Raw genomic sequence first — 22,613 nt, 5'->3', positions numbered from 1 at the left:
TTTTCTCTGTCGTCAGATGGGTTCAGATAGTGCCTCTGTCCACAAGCAAAATGACCACCTTGTGTCATATAACATATATCGACCAATCAGCGCAGTTGTCAGAATTTCAAGCATTTTAAATTTTTAAAGAATTTCAGAATTTCAATCATTTTAAACAGAGACATGGTGTCTCATTTATAGAAATTAAAATATTAAGTTCAGAGAACTTAAAATATAAATCAAAAGTTTTTCACTGCCTAATGAGTAAGTTAAACACACCAGTTCTGATGTTAAAATGTGGTATTTTAAGTTTAAGTTATATTAACTTAATTTCTTTGATAATGACTACAGCGGGGTTTACAGTATAAAGAGACATGATCACTTTATGTGATGGATTTAAAGGGGTAGTTCACTCAAATACTAGTTGATTCTGTAATCTTTTTGTTACCCTCTACCTTTTCTAAACCTTTATAAATTTTTTTATTTTTGTTGAACATAACAGAAGATATTTTGTAGAATGTTGCAAACTGATAGCCATTGTATCCATATTGCAATTTCCACAGTATCTTTTGTACTGATAGTTTTTAACATTCTTTAAAATAGCTTGTTACATAGAAATTTGGAACCAATTAAGGGTGAGTAAATTTAAAGTAAATTTAAACTTTTGGGTGAACTATCCCTTTAATTTAGTTTCTTCAGCTCATTGAACCTCAGTGCTTGATTAATACTCATTTTTTACTCATACATTAATACTTCATTTTTATGTATCATATGGCATATTTAAGCTTCTGCGAGAACCAATGAACATAAGAACGTCTTAATCTGTTTTAAAGGACATAGCATTAAGAAATGATAACATACTGTAATTTGTTAAAAATCTGTTGACAGGAAGAAGACAGACAGCTTCAGATACAGCAGTGAGTATCAAACCTTAACAGAACTTGATATTTACTGAATTATTATAGTTACTCACAATCTCAATAACATCAACTCTCTCTGTTAGACTCTGATATATACTGTGAAATCCCAGATGAAAAGCCGCCCCCACCTGGTATGTAAAGGAAATGTTCCTTTGCATGTACTTTACATGTTCACATTGAAGTGCACTTGATTACTGTATATATTTTACTGATGTCTAAATCCTCTCATGGTTTTTCATATGTTTCACAAAAGCAAAGGTTGGACTCTCCAGGAAAGATATTAGCCTGAAACGGATGCTGGGTGAAGGGTTCTTCGGGGAGGTTCATGAAGGAGTTTACCAAAAAAAGGCAAGGCATCCAGACACTTTAGTCATGTTATGATGCAACTGACAGCTAAAGTTTTTGTTGGTAGAGTCTTGATTATTCCTTTTACATTTAACTTAATGTTAGCAAATCTAATCATTATTGACTTAACTCAGCTAATCTGATTCTAAATGTTTTTCATAGATTTATACACTTTAATAGATTTACTTTTTTAATATTTTCTTGGTTCAGAATGGAGAAAAGGTCAATGTAGCAGTGAAGACTTGTAAAGAATGTGCACCTGACATCAGAGAAAAGTTTGTGGGTGAAGCAGGTATGTGTAGGAAAACTCAAAATAATTAATAGGAGTTATTAATACTTATCAATAACCTGGCTTTTTGGAATACTTGATTCTAATTAGTCAATTACGACATTCCAAAGCATATTATTTATTAGCATATTATTCATTCGCATATTAATCATAAGGAATAATAATAATAATAATAATAATAATAATAAATAGTTTAATGTAGGCTGCATTCTGTCATGTATGACGAATGGTTTTGTTTCTACAAGCTAAGTTGTATTAAAGAGCTAGTAAATTTTCAATAAATGTGTGTGTACACTTGTTTATGCTATATTGTGGGGACCAGTCCTTTAGTCCTGTAGAGGAAATAACTGGCTAGTGACCTTTTGCACCAGATTCTTATTTACTTTATATCATCACACCTGTCTAGTCATCATGAAGAACCTGGATCATCCACACATAGTGCGACTGATAGGAGTCATTGAGGAAGACCCTGTATGGATCGTGATGGAGCTCTGTCAACAAGGGGAGGTACTTTAAATAACAGCTCTTAGTTTTTATCTTATCACTCTGTTAGTGAACTCTGCCTTCCACTCATCACTGTCTCTTTATTATTGAGATCTGTTGTTTCATTATTTCTTTTTCATATTCACACAGACACACACAGACATACAAATGTTTACGAACACATGTGCAATCACGTGATTGTGGTCGTAAAGTTGTATGAATTTATAGCTACTATTTACTGTTGTATTTAATGTCAAATTGCGACTTTTGGAAAAATGCTGGACCCATGAATCTTGTCACTATGAGTGATTATTTGGGGGTGTATGTTAATATATTTGATGAGATAGAGGGGTTTACGTAACTTTAAAATGAAATCAATAAAATCCCCTTTCAATCCATAGTCTAATTCCATTTGCTGGAAAGACTGTGATTGATGTAGCAGGCTCAATTAAGTGAATGCCAGAGATATGGCTTGGTTAACATTTATGGTCCATGTAAAACCCTCATAAACTGTTTACAAACTCACAGGAGTTTGAATATTGAATGAATCAACAAAATAGAGTCTTGTCAAAATGACCAGCCTGAGCTCTCAGCATGGCTGTGATTTAAACCATTAGAGCAGCTGAAAATGCAATTCAGGACAGAAGAAAGCCTGTATTCCTATATGATACGTAATGCTCAACTTTAACAAAGCAGACATTTTATTTTGCTTTACTAATCATCATCTTAAAATATTTACTTTCTACTTGCAGCTGGGGAAGTACTTGACGAAAAATCAGCAGAGTTTGACCAGCGTGACTCTGGTTCTGTTTAGCCTACAGCTCTGCAAAGCATTGGTTTACCTACAGGGAATGAACATGGTCCACCGGTGCGACATTTAATTCAGTATTCATGAATGTTTTCTATTATTGCTGTTGTAGACACCACTGTCAAAATGTTTGTGGTCAATATGATTTTTTGAAGAATTTTATTTATTAAGGTTTTATTTAACAGTAATATTGTCAAAAATAAGTGCCAGCTTTGTAATTTACTATATTTAAAATGTAATCCATTCTTGTTATAGCAAAGCTTGTTATAGCAAAGCATGATTCTTCAGAAATGATGCTAATATTGTCAAGAAACATTTGTCACTGTTGAAATGTCATGCAATTTTCTTTTTAAAAGAAATTTCATAAGAACAGAATATATTAAAAATATTTACTTACTCCCAGGGCCGTTTATATCAAAGTTAATATATAGCCGTACCAGATTGGTGTTTTGTAACATTGAATTTTTAGATGAGTCGTTAGCCCAACGCTCAACCCCCCTACCTGGAGGACCTGGACATACACACATTCACTATGGACAGTTTAGCTTACAAAAAACAAAACAAAACAAAACAAAAAAAATCTTAACAAACAAAAACAACAAAAAATCATATTGACCACTCTTTGTTTTAGTTTTTTTTTTTTTTTTTTTTACTGTTTTTTTAATGGCCAATTATTATTTTGGGTAATCAGTCCGAGATCACTCTGAGATATAAATATATATACAAGGTTGAAGTCAGAATTCTTAGCCCCCTTTCTGATTTTTTTTTTCTTTTTTCATTTCCCAAATGATGTTTAATAGAGCAAGGAAATTTTCACAGTATGTCTGATAATATCTTTTCTTCTGGAGAAAGTCTTATTTATTTTATTTCGGCTAGAATAAAAAGGTTTTTAATTTTTTTAAAACAGTTATAGGGACTAAATTATTAGCCCTTTTAAGCTATTTTTTTGATAGTCTACAGAACAAAACATTGTTATACAATAACTTGCCTAATTACCCTAACCTGCCAAGTTAACCTAATTAACCTAGTTAAGCCTTTAAATGTCACTTTAAGCTGTATAGAATGTCTTGAAAAATATCCAGTCAAATATTATTTACTGTCATCATGGCAAAGAGAAAATAAATCAGTTATTAGAAATGAGTTATTAAACCTATTATGTTTAGAAATGTGTTGACAAAATCTTCTCTTCGTTAAACAGAAATTGGGGAAAAAATAAACAGGGGGGCTGATAATTCAGGGGAGCTAATAATTTTGACTTCAACTGATATATACTCTTTTTATTAGTGTGGTTCTCTTTGTTTGTTTGGTGAATGTTTTTCTCCAGGAGAATATAAGAGATGATTTTAGCTGAAACAGTGGACCGCAGTGATTCATAAAATGCAAGTCAACAGTTACCAGCATTTTGAGAGTAAAAACAAACATCCACAAACAAAACTAAACATACTTATGGTTCCTGCTGATATATCAGGGTCTAATGAAGCAAAACTATTATTTTTTCCAAGAAATTGAACCTAATTTACCATTAATACAGCCTCAGGCAAACAGCTTGTTAATGCAAATTTCTAATCAGCCAATCACTTGGCAGCAGCTCAATGCATTTAGGCATGTAGACTTGGTCGAGACGATCTGTTGCAGTTCAAACCGAGCATCAGAATGGAGAAGAAAGGTGATTTAAAGGTGATTAAAGTGACTTTGAAAGTGGCATGGTTGTTGAAGCCAGACAGGCTGATCTGAGCATTTCAGAAACTGCTGATCTACTGGTATTTTCACACACAACCATATCTATAGTTTACAGAGATTGGTCCGAAAAAAGAAAATATCCAGTGAGCGGCAATTTTGTGGGTGCAAATGCCTTGTTGATGCCAGAGGTCAGAGGAGAATGGCCAGACTGGTTCCAGCTAATAGAAAGGCAACAGTAACTCAAAAAACCACTCGTTACAAACAAGGTATGCAGAAGAGCATCTCTGAACGCACAACACGTCCAACCTTGAGGCGGATGGGCTACAGCAGCAGAAGACCACATTGGGTGCCACTGCTGTTCACACAGAATTCACACAGGCTCACCAAAATTAGACAATAGAAGATTGGAAAAATGTTGCCTGGTCTGATGAGTCTTAATTTCTGCTGTGACATTTGGATGGTAGGGTTAGAACTTGACATCAACAACATGAAAGCATGCTATCCTGCCTTGTATCAATGGTTCAGCTGGTGGTGGTGTAATGGTGTGGGGGATATTTTTTTGGCACACTTTGTGCCCATTAGTACCAATTGAGCATTGTGTCAACGCCACAGCCAACCTGAGCATTGCTGCTGACCATGTCCATCCCTTTTTGTCCATCCCTTTATGGCCACAATGTGCACAATGTGCTCTACTGGGTACTGCACCATGTCATAAAACGTGAATCATCTCAGACTGGTTTCTTGAACATGACAATGAGTTCACTGTACTGAATTGGCCTACACAGTCACCAGAACTCAATCCAATAGAGCACCTTTGGGATGTGGTGGAATGAGAGATTCGCATCATACATGTGCAGCCAACAAATCGACATCAACTGCGTGATGCTATCTTGTCAATATGTACCAAACTCTCTGAGAAATATTTCCAGTACCCTGTTGAATCTCTGCCACGAATTATTAAGGCAATTCTGAAGGCAAAAGGGGCGTCCAACCCGGTATTAGTAAGGTGTACCTAATAAAGTGGCCGGTGAGTGTATAATACTATAAATGAATGATCAAGGTCTATAGTTTAAGCTAAAAATCATCAATGTTTTTACATCTTAGATGGCCTGGCAGCTGAATTACAAACAAATTCATATATTTTTGGATGGTCCATGTTGGTTGTTTTCATATTTGTTTTGTGTGATTCTTTTGACAGAGACATCGCTGTACGAAATGTGCTTGTTGCCACACCGGAGTGTGTGAAGCTGGGTGACTTCGGTCTTTCCAGATACATTGAGGATGAAGAATATTACAAAGGTTACCTCAGCTGTTTTTACACACTCAGAATGCTTATGAAAACATATCATTTTAAGATTGATCTCTTAACCCCTTTTAAAATTACAACAACCTAATCTCCACTAACAACACGTTATATAAATCTTCTAAAGTGTTCTTTGTTGTGTTTATTTTTTGTTCAGCAAGCATTGAATTTTCTCATTATCTTGCATTTTGTCTGCAGCATCTGTTACTCGTTTACCAATCAAATGGATGGCTCCTGAATCCATTAACTTCAGACGCTTCACTGCGGCAAGTGATGTGTGGATGTTTGGTAAGTGAAACTCCTCAAAAAAAACTGAAAATCCTCAAATTTGAAAACATGATCATTGTACCAATAAAATTATAACCATTTTAGAATGACATTCACTTGTTTGGCTGACAAACGTAGGCATTTTTAGTATATATAGTCATACTTTAAGTCTGAAGGGTGTTTAGAAGCCATTATTTCTAAAATTGCCTCCATGGCTCTTTATTAGTCATCATAAAGTTCTCGGTGGGCACATAATTCATTTTTATGAATCCAATTTCCTGTTTTGGCATGCTCTGCTTACAAACATTATTCATTGCTCCAGGGCCATTATTAAACTTAATTTATACAAATTATCATACGATAACTGACTTTCATTTTCTTCATGACTTTTCACAGTTTGCCAGTACATTTTAAATCAATGCTATAGTAAAACTGTTCACGAAACATTCTGATATAGGCAAAACTGTAATATTTTTTAAAAATAAACTAACATCTTATCTTGACAAATCAACAGGTTATTCTTTTATTAGTTGAGCCCTTCACATTACACATAATTAGACGAACAGAAAGCAGTCTGTTTCTGGAGCTCATCTGTCATGTTCTCTGAATCATGAGCTTTCTCACTGATAGATGGCTTAGCGTAAGAGTGTGGATTCTTCATCATCAGTACTGAAGTGAGGAGAAAGTGCACTAAAGACGATCCCAGCACAGACAATACGACTTTATTAGTTTTCCTTCGGCTTAGTTCCTGATTTATCAGGGGTCACCACAGACAGCACAACTTTTGGCTTTGCTTTTTTCTCAGTAGCTTTTTTTATTGTTCTGAAATGAATGTCCAATCAATCTTTTGCATATTTGGCAAAAATATGAATTTATAAAATATAAAAAAAACGGACTCAAGCATTTTTAAAAAACAGTTAAGCTGCGGTCACACTAGAATTTTTCCATGTGAAATTCTGTAGTATGGCACTGCGAAAAAGGGTGATTAAACAATATGATTAGACAGAAAATAAAAATGGTCCATATTTTAAATTTCTGTCCAGAGAGGCCATGTTTTGATCCTTGGTTGGTCTCACACAGTCAAGTGATGCGATTTCGCAGGTCAGAGTTCACCAAGCTTGTACTTTGCAACATGAACTGCGAAACTTGTCGCACGAGCTTGCGTTTCCGGTCTGATTTGCATGCGGATAAATGGAAGACTATGGAGAGAAAAGTACAGCATGACCGCACCTTTAATGTAGGGCAGGGGTGTCAAACTCAGTTTCTGGAGGGCCGCAGACCTGCATCGTTTAGTTCTAACCCTACTTCAACACACTAACCTGGAAGTTTAAAACAAGCCTGAAGGACTCAATAAGTTGGATTAGGTGTGTTTAATTAGGGCTAAAGTTAAACTGTGCAGAGCTGTGACCCTCCAGGAACTGAATTTGACAACTGTGATGTAGGGTAATGCTTTGACATGTTCAATACACAGAGCATTCTGGAAGCTTGTTTACATACTGTGGTTCGAAAAGTCTCACATCATAAATCTAGTTTCATTCTGAGAGAATGTTAACATTTGCTTTTCCTGAACTTTTCGTAAACTTTACAGAATCCTGTTATTTTTTTCTATACATGGACCTCACTTATACAAAGTATAGATATAAATTGGTGTATATAAATTACATTTGTGCTGAAATTATTGTACATTTGATCGAAGATAATTTGTATTTACAAATGTGTCTACCTAAACATATACTGTACAGTATGTTTTACTGTAGCTAAAACAAGGCTAAATTTGGGCTGTCATCGAAAATATAATGGATGTCTAAGAATAGCCCAAAGCTTGACTAGTCATCAGATAGACAGATTAGACAGACTTGACTTATGTAAACATCATTCATTCCATATTTGATGACTAGACTAACTTTGAGCTATTATTAAACATCTATAAGATGTTCACTAACAGCCCAAATTTAGTCTTATTTTAGCCAAGACTTCGATGTTTGGATGTATATTAGCGATCTATTAAACTTCTTGCACAACAATAACAAACAAATAAACACACAAATACACCTGTCTTCCAGATTTGATATGTGTATATATATCACAAACGATCTTGAAATTGTGCACAGTTAGCTTTATTAACTGAATGATTCAATGGTGCACAAATAAAAGTGTGTACAGATGATTTGAACACTATTAGATCAAATCTGTACACATATTTATACTTTACACACAGAATAATACACGTTTGTCATTCCCCCAATGCTCATTTGATCCTTTTTTGTTTTTCTGTCATCCAGCTGTGTGTGTTTGGGAGATTATGAATCGAGGTAAACAGCCGTTCCACTGGCTGGACAACCGTGATGTGATAAACCAGCTGGAACAGGGCAACAGGCTGCCCAAACCTGAGCAGTGCCCTCCTGCCCTGTACTCACTCATGACCCGCTGCTGGAGCTACGACCCGCGCGAGAGACCCACCTTCACTGAACTAGCCTGCAATATCAGGTTTCTGACCCATAGTAGAAGACTTTAATCCAACGAGGTTTACATGCGCACTTTTAACCTGATTAAAAGCTGACAAGGCACTTGGTTTTTTACCTGTTTGCCTTCAGAGTAATGGGTTCTATGCACAGTTAGTGTTTTTCAGCTAATGATGAACTTCCGGTGAAAGCTCAATGTAACTATTTTCAATTTCATAAGGTTCCTTTTACAGCATCGATGCTGTAATGTCATTAAATTACATTCAGTTAAATAGACTTAAGCATCTATTTAGTTTTTCAAGTATAAAGAGATGAAAGACCGTTTAAACACAGAACAGCACAGAAATTCCATTGTAAGTACAGGGGTAAAAATTTCCATATTTTAAAGACATGGTGCGGAAAAATAGAATTTAATTCAGTGCTTCTTGTGCATTCTGAGACCCACTTTATATCGTATGTCAGCCAGGCAGTGTAGATTGCTGTTTTTTTTAAAGAAATCAGATCTTACACATGCTGATTTTTGCATTTGATCACAATTAACCGGAAGCCTTGGGGCTGGCTGACTGAAATTAAAAGTCTTTGTGCATATACCCCATTGGCCTAATCATACATTGATCACAAATTTTTACCATTACACAGATTTCGCCCAGCATGTAAACACATTAACCGACTGTCTGTTTATTAGTTTAACTCTGTTTTTATTGATGTTTGTCAATCAGAGAGACAGAATTTTTTTTAAGAGACAAGAAGACATAATCTGTTCTAGTCTGTTTACAGAGATGAAAATTAGTTTAAATTTTCTTTTACTTTTTTTTTTCTTATTTTCTTTACTCTCTAAATGGAATTTAAAGAATTCTAGCACCAAAAACAACATTACAAACAGAAACACATACAAAATAATAAAATTAAACAAAATAATAAAAGGAAACTAAAATGAAATACAAATAAAAATATTTATAGAAAATATGTACATAAAATTTTAAAATAGTTTTTTTTTTAATGCAGAAAGGGTTGCCAAGTAAATTAAATCAGATCTTTTCTATTTGGAAAAACTGCATCAGTTTATTTCAAGCAGATTTTTGAGAGTTATCTGCAAAGTGCCATTACTACCTATGTTTCCATCCAAAAATACAAAATAACTTGGAAAACTGGATTATCGCATAAAAGACATGCGAATAAAGCAGCGTTTCCATCCAACGAGTCAAAGCGAACAAAATCGGCATTTCCTGATTATCTGGTGCCAAATATCAACAGTAAAAACTGAATTTGCTGTGATAGGAGAAGCTGCGTGAATCTTTTCCTCATCTAATAAATGACTTGGACCTCAAAAGGCAATTCTGACACGCAGTGAACGCGCTATGGCGTTTGAGGGCGTTAGATGCGGACGCTCTTGATCCTGGAGGTTATTAATAATATAATAATACTAATACTGAAACGGTTAAGGCATTTTAGAATGACCAAAACAACAGTTCAGATGATTTACAATGGGCTCAGCTTGCTGGTTTGTCCATTTGCACACATTTTTATCACCACATGATCTCTTATAACAAAATCCCATGACCTTTTTTAATGCGCATACTGGAATTTGTTTGGTAAAAGTGTTTCCATTGTAGTTTATGCACATCTTATCGAACAAAAAGTTTATCCTACTCAGTTATGCGCATATTTTTTTTTATGCGTATTTTCAAAATTTATGGGCATTTTGGCGTTTCCATCATCCATTTTTTTTTGTGCATATCCAAAATGTGCATAAAAATAGGTGGATGAAAACGTAGCTATTGTCTGTCTTTGAATTTTACTGATTAAAACACTGCACGGACACTGACATTTTTCAGTCTTGTTTTACCATTGTTTTGACCAGGGCTTGACATTAACACTCACCAAATGCAGGTAGATTTCAGCTGTGGCAGGTTAGAGAGCCGCTCCCACCAGCCACTTTGGCTGGTTGAAAATATTGGTTAAATTGCCAATGCTGGCTCATCACTAAAGATTAGAGTTTTAGTTTATGACTGTTTGTCAATATGCATGCAAATGCGATGTTAGAATTGAGAAACAACACGACTAATAATTGTATGGGTGAGCAAAAGAAAGCAGGTGAATAATAAATGAGAGGATAACCAGGCGCAGGGTGAGACAGGCGATCCTTACTCACTGACGAGGGCTTTAGTGTTGCGCGCACAGCAGATGTGATGTGCGCGATTGCTTAAAGGCTCCTGTGTCCTGTTTCCTTGTGTAAAGCAACCGTGCCTGAAAACCCAACGGGTGCGATCGGTTCTCTTTTAAATAGACTGGAAAAAAGCTGTGCTCGTGCACCCACAGTCCTGCTGTTTTAAAGAGCTGGAGATGTTTTGTAAGCAACAGTGGTTACCGCTTTCACTTCAACCATTCTTTGAACAGATAATTGATATGCTGATAACAGATAATTGATATATAACGTTAACCGTCTGATCATCCTTTTACTATCGCACACAGAATGTTTTACATAAGTTTTCTTTCTTACAGCTATTTTTATTAATATGGTTTAATTATTGTCCTTTACAATAACACTGTTTAACTATACATAAACTCTCCATTTATGTATAGTTAACTGGTGATCTGGGACCTTCAGCCAGGACAGACTACTGTGTATAGTTTTAGATGCATTTTTAAATGTCAACTGTTTTTTAAGAACATTTTTGTTGAATAAAAAGTGTATACTGCTATAATTTGCTTGTTTTGACACATTATTTAAAAATTTTGGCAAGAAAATAATTAGTTTGGTGTGGCTAGAGAGAAAATTGGTGAATCCTTATTGTTGAGTCCTAAAATGTCATGTGAAATAAAACTAATTGCAATGCAATACTATGAAACCCCAACACATTTGCTCATCCTCATTGAGCAAGGTCACAACAACATACAAAAAAGTAAAATGAATGAGGAGGCACGTGGACAAAACACATAATTTAAATCAAGAACTGAAGAGTCAAATTTATGCATAGAAAATAAATTTACTAAACTGTGGCTAGTGAAACTGCCAGGTGGCTAGTAACGTTGTAAAACTACTAGCCACAGTGGCTGGTGATCAAAAAGGTTAATGTCAAGCCCTGGTTTTGACATTCATTTACTGACCCTTGTTAACAGTGATGTTCACCAAATGGAGAAGGAGTTGGAGGGTGAGAGAGAGCGAGACAAGGCTCGTAACATCCGGACCCTGGAGCCCAAGATTAACATTAGTGAACCTCCACCAAAGGTAGCAGTCAGCCTTCATATGCCGTTTGTTTGCTCTTAGCACTCAGTTGCGGATTCAGGTTCCTCTTAACAAGCAGTGTGTTTTTTTACTCTTCCAGCCCTCCAGAGTCAACACTACTCGCTTTGGAAATACCCTCGGAGTCGGCCTGCATCTTCAGGTAGTGTATTCATTTTATTTTAAGTCAGCAAGAAATTGAAGTTGCAAAAGTCTTTTCACAAAAGTGTTTTATGATGCAAATCTGAGTGAAATGCTATCTGAAATAAGGAAAAGGCAGAGCTTTATTTTGTTCATCAGGAATTGATTGGATGGTTGTGGTTTGCTATATCTTTGCTGATTTCAAGTTAGAAACAGGTTGTTCCACCCTCTTGCCAGTTAATGTCATCAGAGAAGAGAAGATTGTTATTATTAGAGGGAGGCCAAATTATTTTAAGTAAGGAATGAAAGGGCACATTAGTAATAAATTATATATTACACACCCTGTATGGAAAAAAAACAAGAAACCGCTTGAAATTTCTACATTTCTCTGGATTTATTGGAAAATAAATATTATATAAAGGTATCATAACATCTGTTGTTACATTTGGAATACTAAGCACCAAAGTGTTATTCAATATATGTAAATGCATGCAAATTATCACTAATATAGCATATAATTATTCATTTAATAGTATTTTTTTGTTTATTAAATATTACATATGGGTCATCGACAATATTTTATTGTCTGCATAAAATTGCATTTATAAAAGTGTTTCTGTATGCATAGACTGCATTTTCAATTCAAGCAAAGGATTTAAATAACATTTGTGAAAGTAAAACGTCAAACTCTTGAAATCTTGTTCATTTAGCATCATCATTCAGCATAATATATATATATATATATATATATATATATATATATATATATATATATATATATATATATATATATATATATATATATATATTTGGATTAAAAAAACATGCAGTATGTATACTAATCTGCATTTATTAAAATATATCAAATAAATAGTGATCATACTAAATTAGAAAAATCTATTAATGTCATGAAATGTTTTAAATTGTCACGATCATCAGCGATCATAACTCCCAGATCGCTGGGTCTCACACACAAACACACATGGACTACAATTCCTCCATTAATGGACTACATATTCAGTCGTGCCACAAACATACTCACACCTGCTCCAAGTCTCTACTGATTACACTCGCACCACCTGAGCATTGTCAAAGACTGATTACAGACACTACTTAAGCTGCACACACTCTCATTTCCATTGCCGAGTCTTGTTTTCTGTAAAGTGACATTACAACGCAGTTCCCTTAGTCTTGTTCCTCCGTGTTTTTGATCTTTGCCTGGTTTCCCTTTCTCCTTGTCTGCCGCCTGTCTACCGACCTCTTGCCTGTGTTTGACTACGATTCTGGACTGCCTTTATACATCTGTTTGCACCTGTGTTGACCAATGCCTCCCTGACTTTGAATAAACCTGCACGTGGATTCTAAACCTCAGTTGTCTCTGTCACTCCCCGTGTTACATAAATATGCCTTAAACATTATTTGTATATAAATAAATGATTTGTTTATTGCTATTAAATTAAACATTATTATTATTAAGCATGTAATTACCTTTCAGTGCACTTTTCTACATTTTGTATAATGGTTGTTGTTGTTTTTTTGAGTAAAGATTCAATAGCTAAATAAACATAAGATATTTTCATATTAATGTGCATCTTCTTCTCTTTTCACCAGCTTAATGAGGCTTTATGTGCAAGTTCACCAGATCTGGCCAGTCCGTGTGATTATCAGTCACCTGTGGACTCAACTAACCTCCTGTCCATCCCGAAGACTCCAAATAGGCGGCTTAGTCTTGGGGTAAAATTTTGCCTTGATTGCTATTTTCAGTTTTCTTTATTTTTTCTTTGTTTTATTTTAATACAAGTTAAATAATTAGACTTTTTTCAACAATTTCCCTATTTTTAAGTGAAGTTTTTTTATAAAGTAACTTCGAGAGGATCACGTGCTGATTGCTTGCGGCAGGTCCTGCTTTATTCAATTTATGATTCATCAATTAGACGATTCCTAAGCCACTATAAATACCCTAAGTTCCATATGACACCAATCTTTGTTTTGAAGAATCCCCCTTCCACCCCTCCTCCTCCTCCTTTCCTAGATGGGTGACACGGTGGCACAGTGCTTAGAACTGTTGCCTCACAGCAAGAACATCACTGGTTCTAGTCCTTACCAAGCCAGCCGACGTTTCTATGTGGAGTTTACACGTTCTCCCCATGCTCACATGGGTTTCCCCCAGGTTCCCCGGTTTCCTCCCACCGTCCAAAAACATGCAACTTAAGTTAATTGATTAATCCAATTCGGCACCATAGACATGCACCGAGTAAGTAGTTATCTCTTAAGAGCAATCACTATCTGTTCATTAGCTACTTCAGCAGGGAAGTTCTACGTCGAGATCTACCTGAGCTACTGAACTTCAAATTGGAGGAAGCCCTGGGCTCGGGGGTCTTATGAGCTCAGGCTCTCCCCTGGGACAGCATGCCAAAAAAGCTTTATAATCAATCATCAGCAAAGTGTGAACTTTTCTGTTTGGGTGTGTATATGTGTATCTGGTGTAGGAGGGAGACTTCAGCTTTGGGCCGTCCAGTAAAGAAGATGCACAGCGGCTGTGGCAGATGGAGAAGGATCGATTACAGGACACACTGAAGATGCAGAAAGAGCAAATGGAGGAGGACACCAAATGGTTAAAGAAGGAAGAGAAACTTCTAGTAAGGATTATACCCTATTTGCCATATTTGTTCCGTTTGTGTATTGAAATATTTTCATAAAACAAATTGAATACTTGCTATTCTTTTTCAGGACCCAATGGTTCATGAAGGCACTAAAGTTCCTGAGGTGTGTTCTTTTTTCTTAAAGTTCATATTACATATTACAAAAGTTCAGATACAAAAACATCTACTAAAAAATTAGCTTTTTTTGGTCTCTGTCCGGTGTGTAACTTCAGTAATTTCACAATTATTGCAAATAATTGGTTCTTTTCATTGCTTATAAAATGAAATAACTGAACATAAACGAAGGAGGCTGAGAAAAAATGCTCATTTTGGAAGAAGATTTTAGACGGCACTTCTGATTTCTTCATTCTGTTTTATCGGTTTATAGATCTAATGTAAAATGTAATCATAGAATACTAGAGGTGAAGGCAAAATTATTGACCTCTTGTAAATTTTTTATCTTTTTCAAATATTTCCCACGTGGTGTTTAACAGAGCAAGGACATTTTCACAGTATTTAATATTATTTGTCCTTCTGTAGAAAATCTTTTTTTTTTTTTTGTTTAGTTTGGCTGAAATAAAAACAGTTTTTAATTTTATTAAATATAATTTTTAATGTCAAAATTATTATCCCCAAGTTTTTTTTTTTTTCAAATTGGCTACAGAACAATCCACTGTTGTCCATTGCCTATAATTAACTGAGTTAAGCCTTTAAATTGCACTTTAAGCTTAATTCTAGTGTATTGTAAAATAACCAGTAAAATATTATGTACTGTCATTGATGCAAAGAAATTAGTTATTAAAAATAACTATTAAAACTATTGTTTAAAATGTATTGAAAAAAAGTCTGTTAAACAGCACTCATTGAAAATTTGTAAAAGTATTAAAATTTTACATGGGTCCTAATAGTTTTTATATATATATATATATATATATATATATATATATATATATATATATATATATATATATATATATATATATATATATATATATATATATATTTATATAATTTTATATATTAATTTTATATGTATATATATTTTTCCCCAGCCACCTGAACCACCACTCAGCTATGGTGAGTCCTTTGTATTCGACAAACTATTATTTATTTGATTTTAAATTCTATGAATATATCATATACTGTATTTAATGAGAACAAAAATATAATTATAGTGTTGGATTAATGTTTTAACTTCCATACTGTTTTTTCCTGCATTCGCTCAAAGCTGAACTCCATCATCCTCCTTCGAAACCACCCAGAATTGCAGTGCAGGTTAGGACTCAATTTGCCCATGCTCTTATGTACAGTATACATGTTTGATATGTAAATAAATATATTTGTCTTCACAATGATAAGATCCATGATGTTTTGTGTCTGTTGGGTCTCTGTCAGCCTGCACCTACAGCTGAACTGGACCGTTCAGAGGACACCGTGTACCAATGTGTCATGGACGTGGTCAAAGTGGTGGTGCAGCTGAAAAACGACATTAACACACTGTCATCTACTGAATACATTTCTCCTGTCAAGGTGACAATCTGATAATTTCATTTTTATTTACTCACCCTCAGGTCATCAAAGTTGTAGTTGACTTTTTACTTCAGTTACAGCATTGAAGATTTTTTTAGCTGAAATTGTAAACGGATGACTTGTAAAATGCAAGTCAAAAGCTAAGAACACCAACAATAAAAAGTGTTGCATGCAGTGCATTTGTGCTCTCTCAGTCACTGTAATATGGAGGTTGAGGCTTTATCTAATTATCATAAACTTCCCATCAAATATTTCTTCATTTGACAGGAAGATACACTCACCGGCCACTTTATTAGGTACACCTGTCCAACTGCTCATTAACATATATCAGCCTATCACATGGCAGCAACTCAATGCATTTAGGCATGTAGACATGGTCAAGACGGTCTGCTGCAGTTCAAACAGCATCAGAATGGGGAAGAAAGATGATTTAAGTGACTTTGAATGTGGCATGGTTGTTGGTGCCAGTTAGGCTGGTCTAAGTATTTCTGCTGATCTACTGCATTTTCACAAGCAACCATCTCTAGGGTTTACAGAGAATGGTCGAACAAAGAAAAAACATCCAGTGAGCGGCAGTTCTGTGGGTGCAAATGTCTTGTTGATGCCAGAGCTCAGAGGAGAATGGCTAGACTGGTTCGAGCTGATAGAAAGACAACAGTAACTCAAATAAGCACTCGTTACAACCTTGTGCAGAAGAGCATCTGTGAACGCACAACACGTCCAACCTTGAGACGGATGGGCTACAACAGCAGAAGACCACACCAGGTGCCACTTCTGTCAACTAAGAACAGGAAACTGAGGCTACAATTGACACAGGCTCACCAAAATTGCACCACAGAATATTGGAAAAACATTGCCTGGTCTGATGAATTTTGATTTCTGCTGCAACATTCGGATGGTAGGGTCGGAATTTGGCGTCAACAACATGAAAGCATGGATCCATCTTGCCTTGTATCAACAGTTCAGGCTGGTGGTGTAATGGTGTGGGGGATATATTCTTTGCACACTTTGGGCCCATTAGTATCAATTGAACATCGTATCAACACCACAGTCTACCAAAGTATTACTGCTGACCATGGCTTCTGATGGCTACTTCCAGCAGAATAATGTGCCATGTCATAAAGAGCGAATCATCGCAGGCTCCATTTACACTTATACATTTTCGTTTTAAAACGCATAAGTTGTCCACACTATGCTGAAATTTTCGAGCACCGAAAATGGAGCGTTTTAAAAACGCTGAGGAGGCTGTTTTCATTCTAAAATGCTGCTGCTCCATCTCACTGTGGATGGGGGAAAACAGAGACATCTGAAAACAGAGGTGGGGCTGCAGACATTTGCATGGTTGGGGCTTTTTCCTCAATATTGCGTTGCCTACACAAAGTTCAGTCTTGCATCCTCTCCTCGTAAGTTCGCAAATTTGATATGAAATACAAACTCCCGAGGACACGGGTAAATCTTCAAAGGGAACAGTGTACTTTATAACCTCATTCACATCACCCTGGCTACTGTTTCACTTTCTTGACAATAAAATGAAAACATGATATAAGGAACTACCTATTTTCATTTTTATATTAGCAACTTAACAGACACCAAAAATGTTGAGGCGTCATTAAATATAAGTTTTAATAATCAATAATGGCCATTATAAATTATAACGTACAATAAGTTTATACGATATAGGAAATAAAGGCAAGCAATCAGTCAATATGCAGAACCAGTGTCCGCAGTTACATTAATTAATATATTAACCCAACGTATCTTTGCGCTCAGCCAAAACACGTTACCTGAGAACAAGTGATGGATTAGTTTGAAAATGCTGACAGATAGAAAACATGTATGGATGCCAGCAAAATATATGCATGCTCAGTGTGCGTGAATGAGCACGTATCATGCAGGATCATTTTATTCTAAAATGCTATAATAAAATGAAAACACACTAGTGTAAATGCACCCTTAGAAGGTACAAAAAGGTCAACAAGGTGTTGTAAAGTAAATCATGCTGTAAATAAAAGTCATCACATGCTGTAAATAAAAGCTATCACTATCTTAAAACAACTTACTTTATGATTTTTATATAGAATGTTTGGTTTTTACTAGGTTTTTACCAGAGTTCTCAGTTAAAGGGATAGTTCACCCATCTTATAGTTCACCATTTACTTGTTTAAAACCTGAGTTTCTTTCTTATGTTGAACACAAAAGAAGATATTTTTAATTAAACTTGGAAAACAGTAACCATTGACTTCCATAATATTAGTTTACTTATGGATGTTTGGTGTTTACAGGTTTTCAGCTTCTTCAAAAATAAAACTGAAGAAAATATATAGCAATTTAGTTTTAACCATTTGAGGGTGAGTAAATAATGTATACATTTTTATTTTGGGGTGAACTATATCCTTTTAAGGCATAAAAAACATTTCATGTTTCATTTAAAAATATCAAATATTAAATTCAATACATATACTCAGGAGATGTGTAGTTTTTGACCTATTACTTTTCTGTATTGCTCCAGGACTAATTTCATGTATTTTTATGAAATATCAAACTGTTTAGTGCGGTGCAAGTTTTTTTACAGTACTTAGGCATCTATAACATTTTTTCATTTTGAGCATTCAAAACTCTAGATGATGGTAATAAAGCCCAAAGTGTCTTCTTTCTAGCAAATCGTTCAGCAACTGTTAATGTTTTAGTTAGGGAAGGTCATTTTTGAGAAGGTGCCCCGGGGGGTTAGGAAAAAAAGGACACCGATATAGTCTCAGAAAACATTTTACAGAAACCTCATTTTGCATTCTATCTTAATCAAATTGTATATATAAACTCATGAAACACTTGGCTTTCAAGTCATATTTTTATAGGACATTACATTAATGTTTTCCTTTGTATATGGAAAAACAAATATTGAACACAATACAATTTTTTTTTTCCTCATGACTTTATAATGTATAACTTTTTAAAGCTTGTATAACTTTTTTGAGCATGTAACTTCCCCTTTTACCACAGTAAAGCTAAAAGTGTCTTCTTTCCAAGATACCTAATTTGTGTTTGTAGCTTACTGGAGTCAGGAACTGTTACTATTTAATGTTAGGTAGGTGTAAATCCCCAAAAGTGATTGCTGCGTAACAGGTTAATTTGAATTTTGAATATTAAACTTTTTTTTTTTTTTTGCAGACTGTCGGACTCTCATTACGAGATCTGATCAACAGTGTGGATGATATACTACCAACTCTGCACATTTCTTGTAGAACAGAGGTATCAATCTGATTTGATGACTTTTTGCCAAGTGTGATGTTGCCAAAGTGGTGCTAAGAGCGAGTCAAATCTTCTCCAATACAGATAAGTGCAAATGTGAACTCAACATGCCTTTGTCTCTGCTCTCAGATCGAAGGCACTCAGAAGCTGTTAAATAAAGACATGGCTGAGCTCATCAGTAAGATGCGCCTTGCCCAGCAGAACGCCATCACCTCGCTGAAGGAGGAGTGCAAGAAACAGATGCTGACAGCGGCACACACTTTGGCCATGGATGCCAAGAACCTGTTAGATGCTGTGGATCAGGCTCGGGTGCGCTCTAACCTGGCCAAACCCAAGCCTGATGATCCAGACTCACCAGCAGACTAGCTGATTCAGAGATGAGTGCAGGACAAACTTATTCATCTGTTTGATAAGATTGTAATGCAGAATTAGGGCAATGCCAACACCAGAATGGGGCATGAAACAGCCAATAGAAATTCAGGATAGTTTTACTGATGCATGTTCAGTGCTCCATGTAAACTTTTATAATGTAGAAAGCCAAGTAAACCTGAGGGGTATTCCAGAAAGTAGAGTTAAAGGGTTAGTTCACCCAAAAATAAAAAAATCTGTTATTAATTACTATTAATTTTCATTTTGGGGTAAATTAACCATTTAACTTACTGTCACATTAACCATAAATTTTCAGTTGATTAACCTAAAACTTTTTTTTATTACTGTGAACAGTTATATTGTTTGTTTTATGCTAAATACATAATTTTAAAAAAGAAATAATGATTAAAAACAGTTTGTGCTTTGGAAGAAAGTATTGCTGTGTAGGTTTTTGTAAACAAGTTGTTATGGGTACACTTAAAGTAACCTCTTTTTTTTGGGAACCGATCTTATGTGTGATTTCTGTATAATGCTGAGTTCAGACTGCATGATTTGAGCCTCGATTTTGGCTCACCGATAGCTTTTGAGAAATCACAGGTAAATCGGTGCTCGTTCACGTGAACAACAATCACACAGTATAAACTATTAAAGAGGTGAACTGAGAGAATTGTGGATGAGTTGCTGACACCCGTCAGATATTTGGCATGCTAAATATCTGGAGCTGTCGGCGATTCAAATCTGTGAAATGTGTTCTGATTGAATATAACATCGGTGATCACCTACAGCCAATGAGAGAGCAGCATCCACCAGTATGGGTATCTGCAGGCCAGCGGGAGGATGAGGGAGAAGTTAAAAACGCTCATTTTCAGTTTATTTGGACCCAAGAAATGGAGGAAAAAACTAGTGTAAATTTGGCAGGAGCACCCATGTGCGTTTGACGTGTCATCTGAGCAAATATCACCACCGGGTCGAAAAAGAAACAAAGTTGAGGAGAAATTGCTAATTCCCTTCAAAAGCCAGGTAAAAAGAATAAGCACATTTTCTAGCCCACTAAAGGCTTCTTCTCATTATATAGTTAATAACAAAAGATTTACTACATAACCTCGCGATGTTTATGTCACTTCTTGCGTGTGTTTGGTTGTAAGATGTAGTTTGCAGACTGAGTCAAAGTTGTCTGTGATTCTTTCTATTTTAAAGTCATGCAGTGTCAAACCCTGTTGCCGATCCATCTTGCAGTGTAAGCAGAGCAGCGATGAAACGCTACCCCAGATAGTCATGCAGTGTGAAAACATCTGTGACATGACTACTTTAAAAATCCTGCAGTCTGAAATCGACATTAAGGTTGTGTAATTCCTGGTGTATAACATGCACTGCTTTATGGAAAATATCATAAGCGTTTTAATTTATAATGATTTGAGGGAGGAAACGTATAAATGCTAACAATTAGCTTGCAGAATAATTTAAGTTCTTTAGTCTTATTAATGAAGTTTGTGCACTATAGACAAAAGCTTTAGGAGAGAATCCCGAACAGCATTACAATACAATATGATCATACTGCTAAATTTGACTTTCAAAATCACCACAAGACATTATAAGAAATGTGACTGTCAGCCTGATTTTGGCATAATTCATTTGACATGTGGTAATGTGATTTGTAAGAATTAAGCATTTAAAGGGTTAAAGCATGTAAAGAATTAAGCATTTAAACTCATCATCTGTTGTTGATAACTCACCCACATGCCATTCCAAACCCCTGATACATTCGTTCATCTTTGTACTACAAATTAAGATATTTTGGGGGAAATCTGAGAGCTCCCTCATGCATAGACAGCAAGGGTCCCGGCTTGTGCAAAGTTAAGAAAAATACCTAAAATACTCCTCAAAACAGACCATGCTGCATGCCTTCAGTGAATCAATTGGAATATTATCAATAGTAATAGCTAGTGTCAGTAGCTATGTTTCCATTCAAAAATGCGACTTAACTTTATGCGCAGAACTGGATTTTCGCATAAAAGACGTGCGAATAAAGCAACATTTGCATCCAACGAGTCAAAGAGAACAAAATCGTCACTTTGTGATTGTCGCCAAATATCAACAGTAAAAATGGAATTTGCTGTGGTAGGAGAAGCTGCGAGAATCTTTTCTTCATTTAAGAAATGGCTTGCACCTCAGAAGGCAGACACACAGTGAACGTGCTATGGCGTTTGAAGGCGTGAGACGCTGAGCACAGACATTTTTTGGAGATTTTGGAGGTCATTAATAATATAATAACACTAATACTGAAATGGTTAAGGCATTTTAGAATTAACAAAACAACAGTTCAGATGTTTTACAATGTGCTCAGCCTGCTGGTTTATCCAATCACTTACATTTTATCATTGCATTTTATAACAAAATCACATGACCTCTTTTAATGTGCATACTGGAATTTGTTCGGTAAAAGTGTTTCCATCATAGTTTATGCGCATCTTGTCATTTCCAGGAACCGAATTTTTTGTTTTTTTATGCGCATATCCTATATGCGCATAAAAATAGGTGGATGGAAACGTAGCTAGTGTCAAAATGTAAATCCACCACTGGATTTTCTTTATTTTCATTAAAAATTTGGTTACTCTCTTGTTCCTTTAAGTCAGTTCCTTTCATTCATTCTTCATTCACTTATTTTTCATTAATTTATTCATCCTTGGGTCATTCTGAACCTGTACGATTGACTTTCTGCTGAAAATCAAAATGAGAAGTTAAAGAATATTCGTAACCATATAATTTTAGTTATTTTCCTTCTATTGCATTGACTTAAAATACCAAGACATTTCTGAAGTCTGCAGTCTGTTTCTGCATTTCAAACAGGATAGGCCCAAGTCCAAATGTCCCACTTCATGTGCACTCGCAGTCTTGATTCACTGCTGTGTGTGAGTCCGTGAGGTGT

General features: G+C 35.4%; 1 protein-coding gene across 2 annotated transcripts in view; it reads left to right on the top strand.

Moving 5' to 3' along the window:
- The window catches only part of ptk2bb (protein tyrosine kinase 2 beta, b), a 37,249-nt gene extending 15,081 nt beyond the window's left edge, over nt 1–22,168 (top strand). For both annotated transcript variants that reach the window (XM_056480831.1, XM_056480832.1), the window contains exons 13-31: nt 868–896; nt 983–1,030; nt 1,153–1,247; nt 1,455–1,536; nt 1,940–2,040; nt 2,769–2,884; nt 5,703–5,803; nt 6,006–6,095; nt 8,357–8,561; nt 11,657–11,765; nt 11,863–11,922; nt 13,512–13,634; nt 14,390–14,539; nt 14,631–14,666; nt 15,595–15,619; nt 15,771–15,817; nt 15,938–16,072; nt 19,238–19,318; nt 19,448–22,168. In XM_056480831.1, the coding sequence (XP_056336806.1) occupies nt 868–896; nt 983–1,030; nt 1,153–1,247; nt 1,455–1,536; nt 1,940–2,040; nt 2,769–2,884; nt 5,703–5,803; nt 6,006–6,095; nt 8,357–8,561; nt 11,657–11,765; nt 11,863–11,922; nt 13,512–13,634; nt 14,390–14,539; nt 14,631–14,666; nt 15,595–15,619; nt 15,771–15,817; nt 15,938–16,072; nt 19,238–19,318; nt 19,448–19,684 (1,870 nt within the window). In that variant the 3' untranslated portion in view covers nt 19,685–22,168. The remainder of the gene's footprint in view (nt 1–867; nt 897–982; nt 1,031–1,152; nt 1,248–1,454; nt 1,537–1,939; nt 2,041–2,768; nt 2,885–5,702; nt 5,804–6,005; nt 6,096–8,356; nt 8,562–11,656; nt 11,766–11,862; nt 11,923–13,511; nt 13,635–14,389; nt 14,540–14,630; nt 14,667–15,594; nt 15,620–15,770; nt 15,818–15,937; nt 16,073–19,237; nt 19,319–19,447) is intronic.
- Nucleotides 22,169–22,613: the final 445 nt, after the last annotated feature.

Source organism: Danio aesculapii, chromosome 20 (genome assembly GCF_903798145.1).
Source record: "Danio aesculapii chromosome 20, fDanAes4.1, whole genome shotgun sequence".
Taxonomy (NCBI): Eukaryota; Metazoa; Chordata; class Actinopteri; order Cypriniformes; family Danionidae; genus Danio; species Danio aesculapii.
The sequence above is the reverse complement of the archived record's forward strand: the minus strand, read 5'-3'. Positions and strand labels throughout refer to the sequence as shown.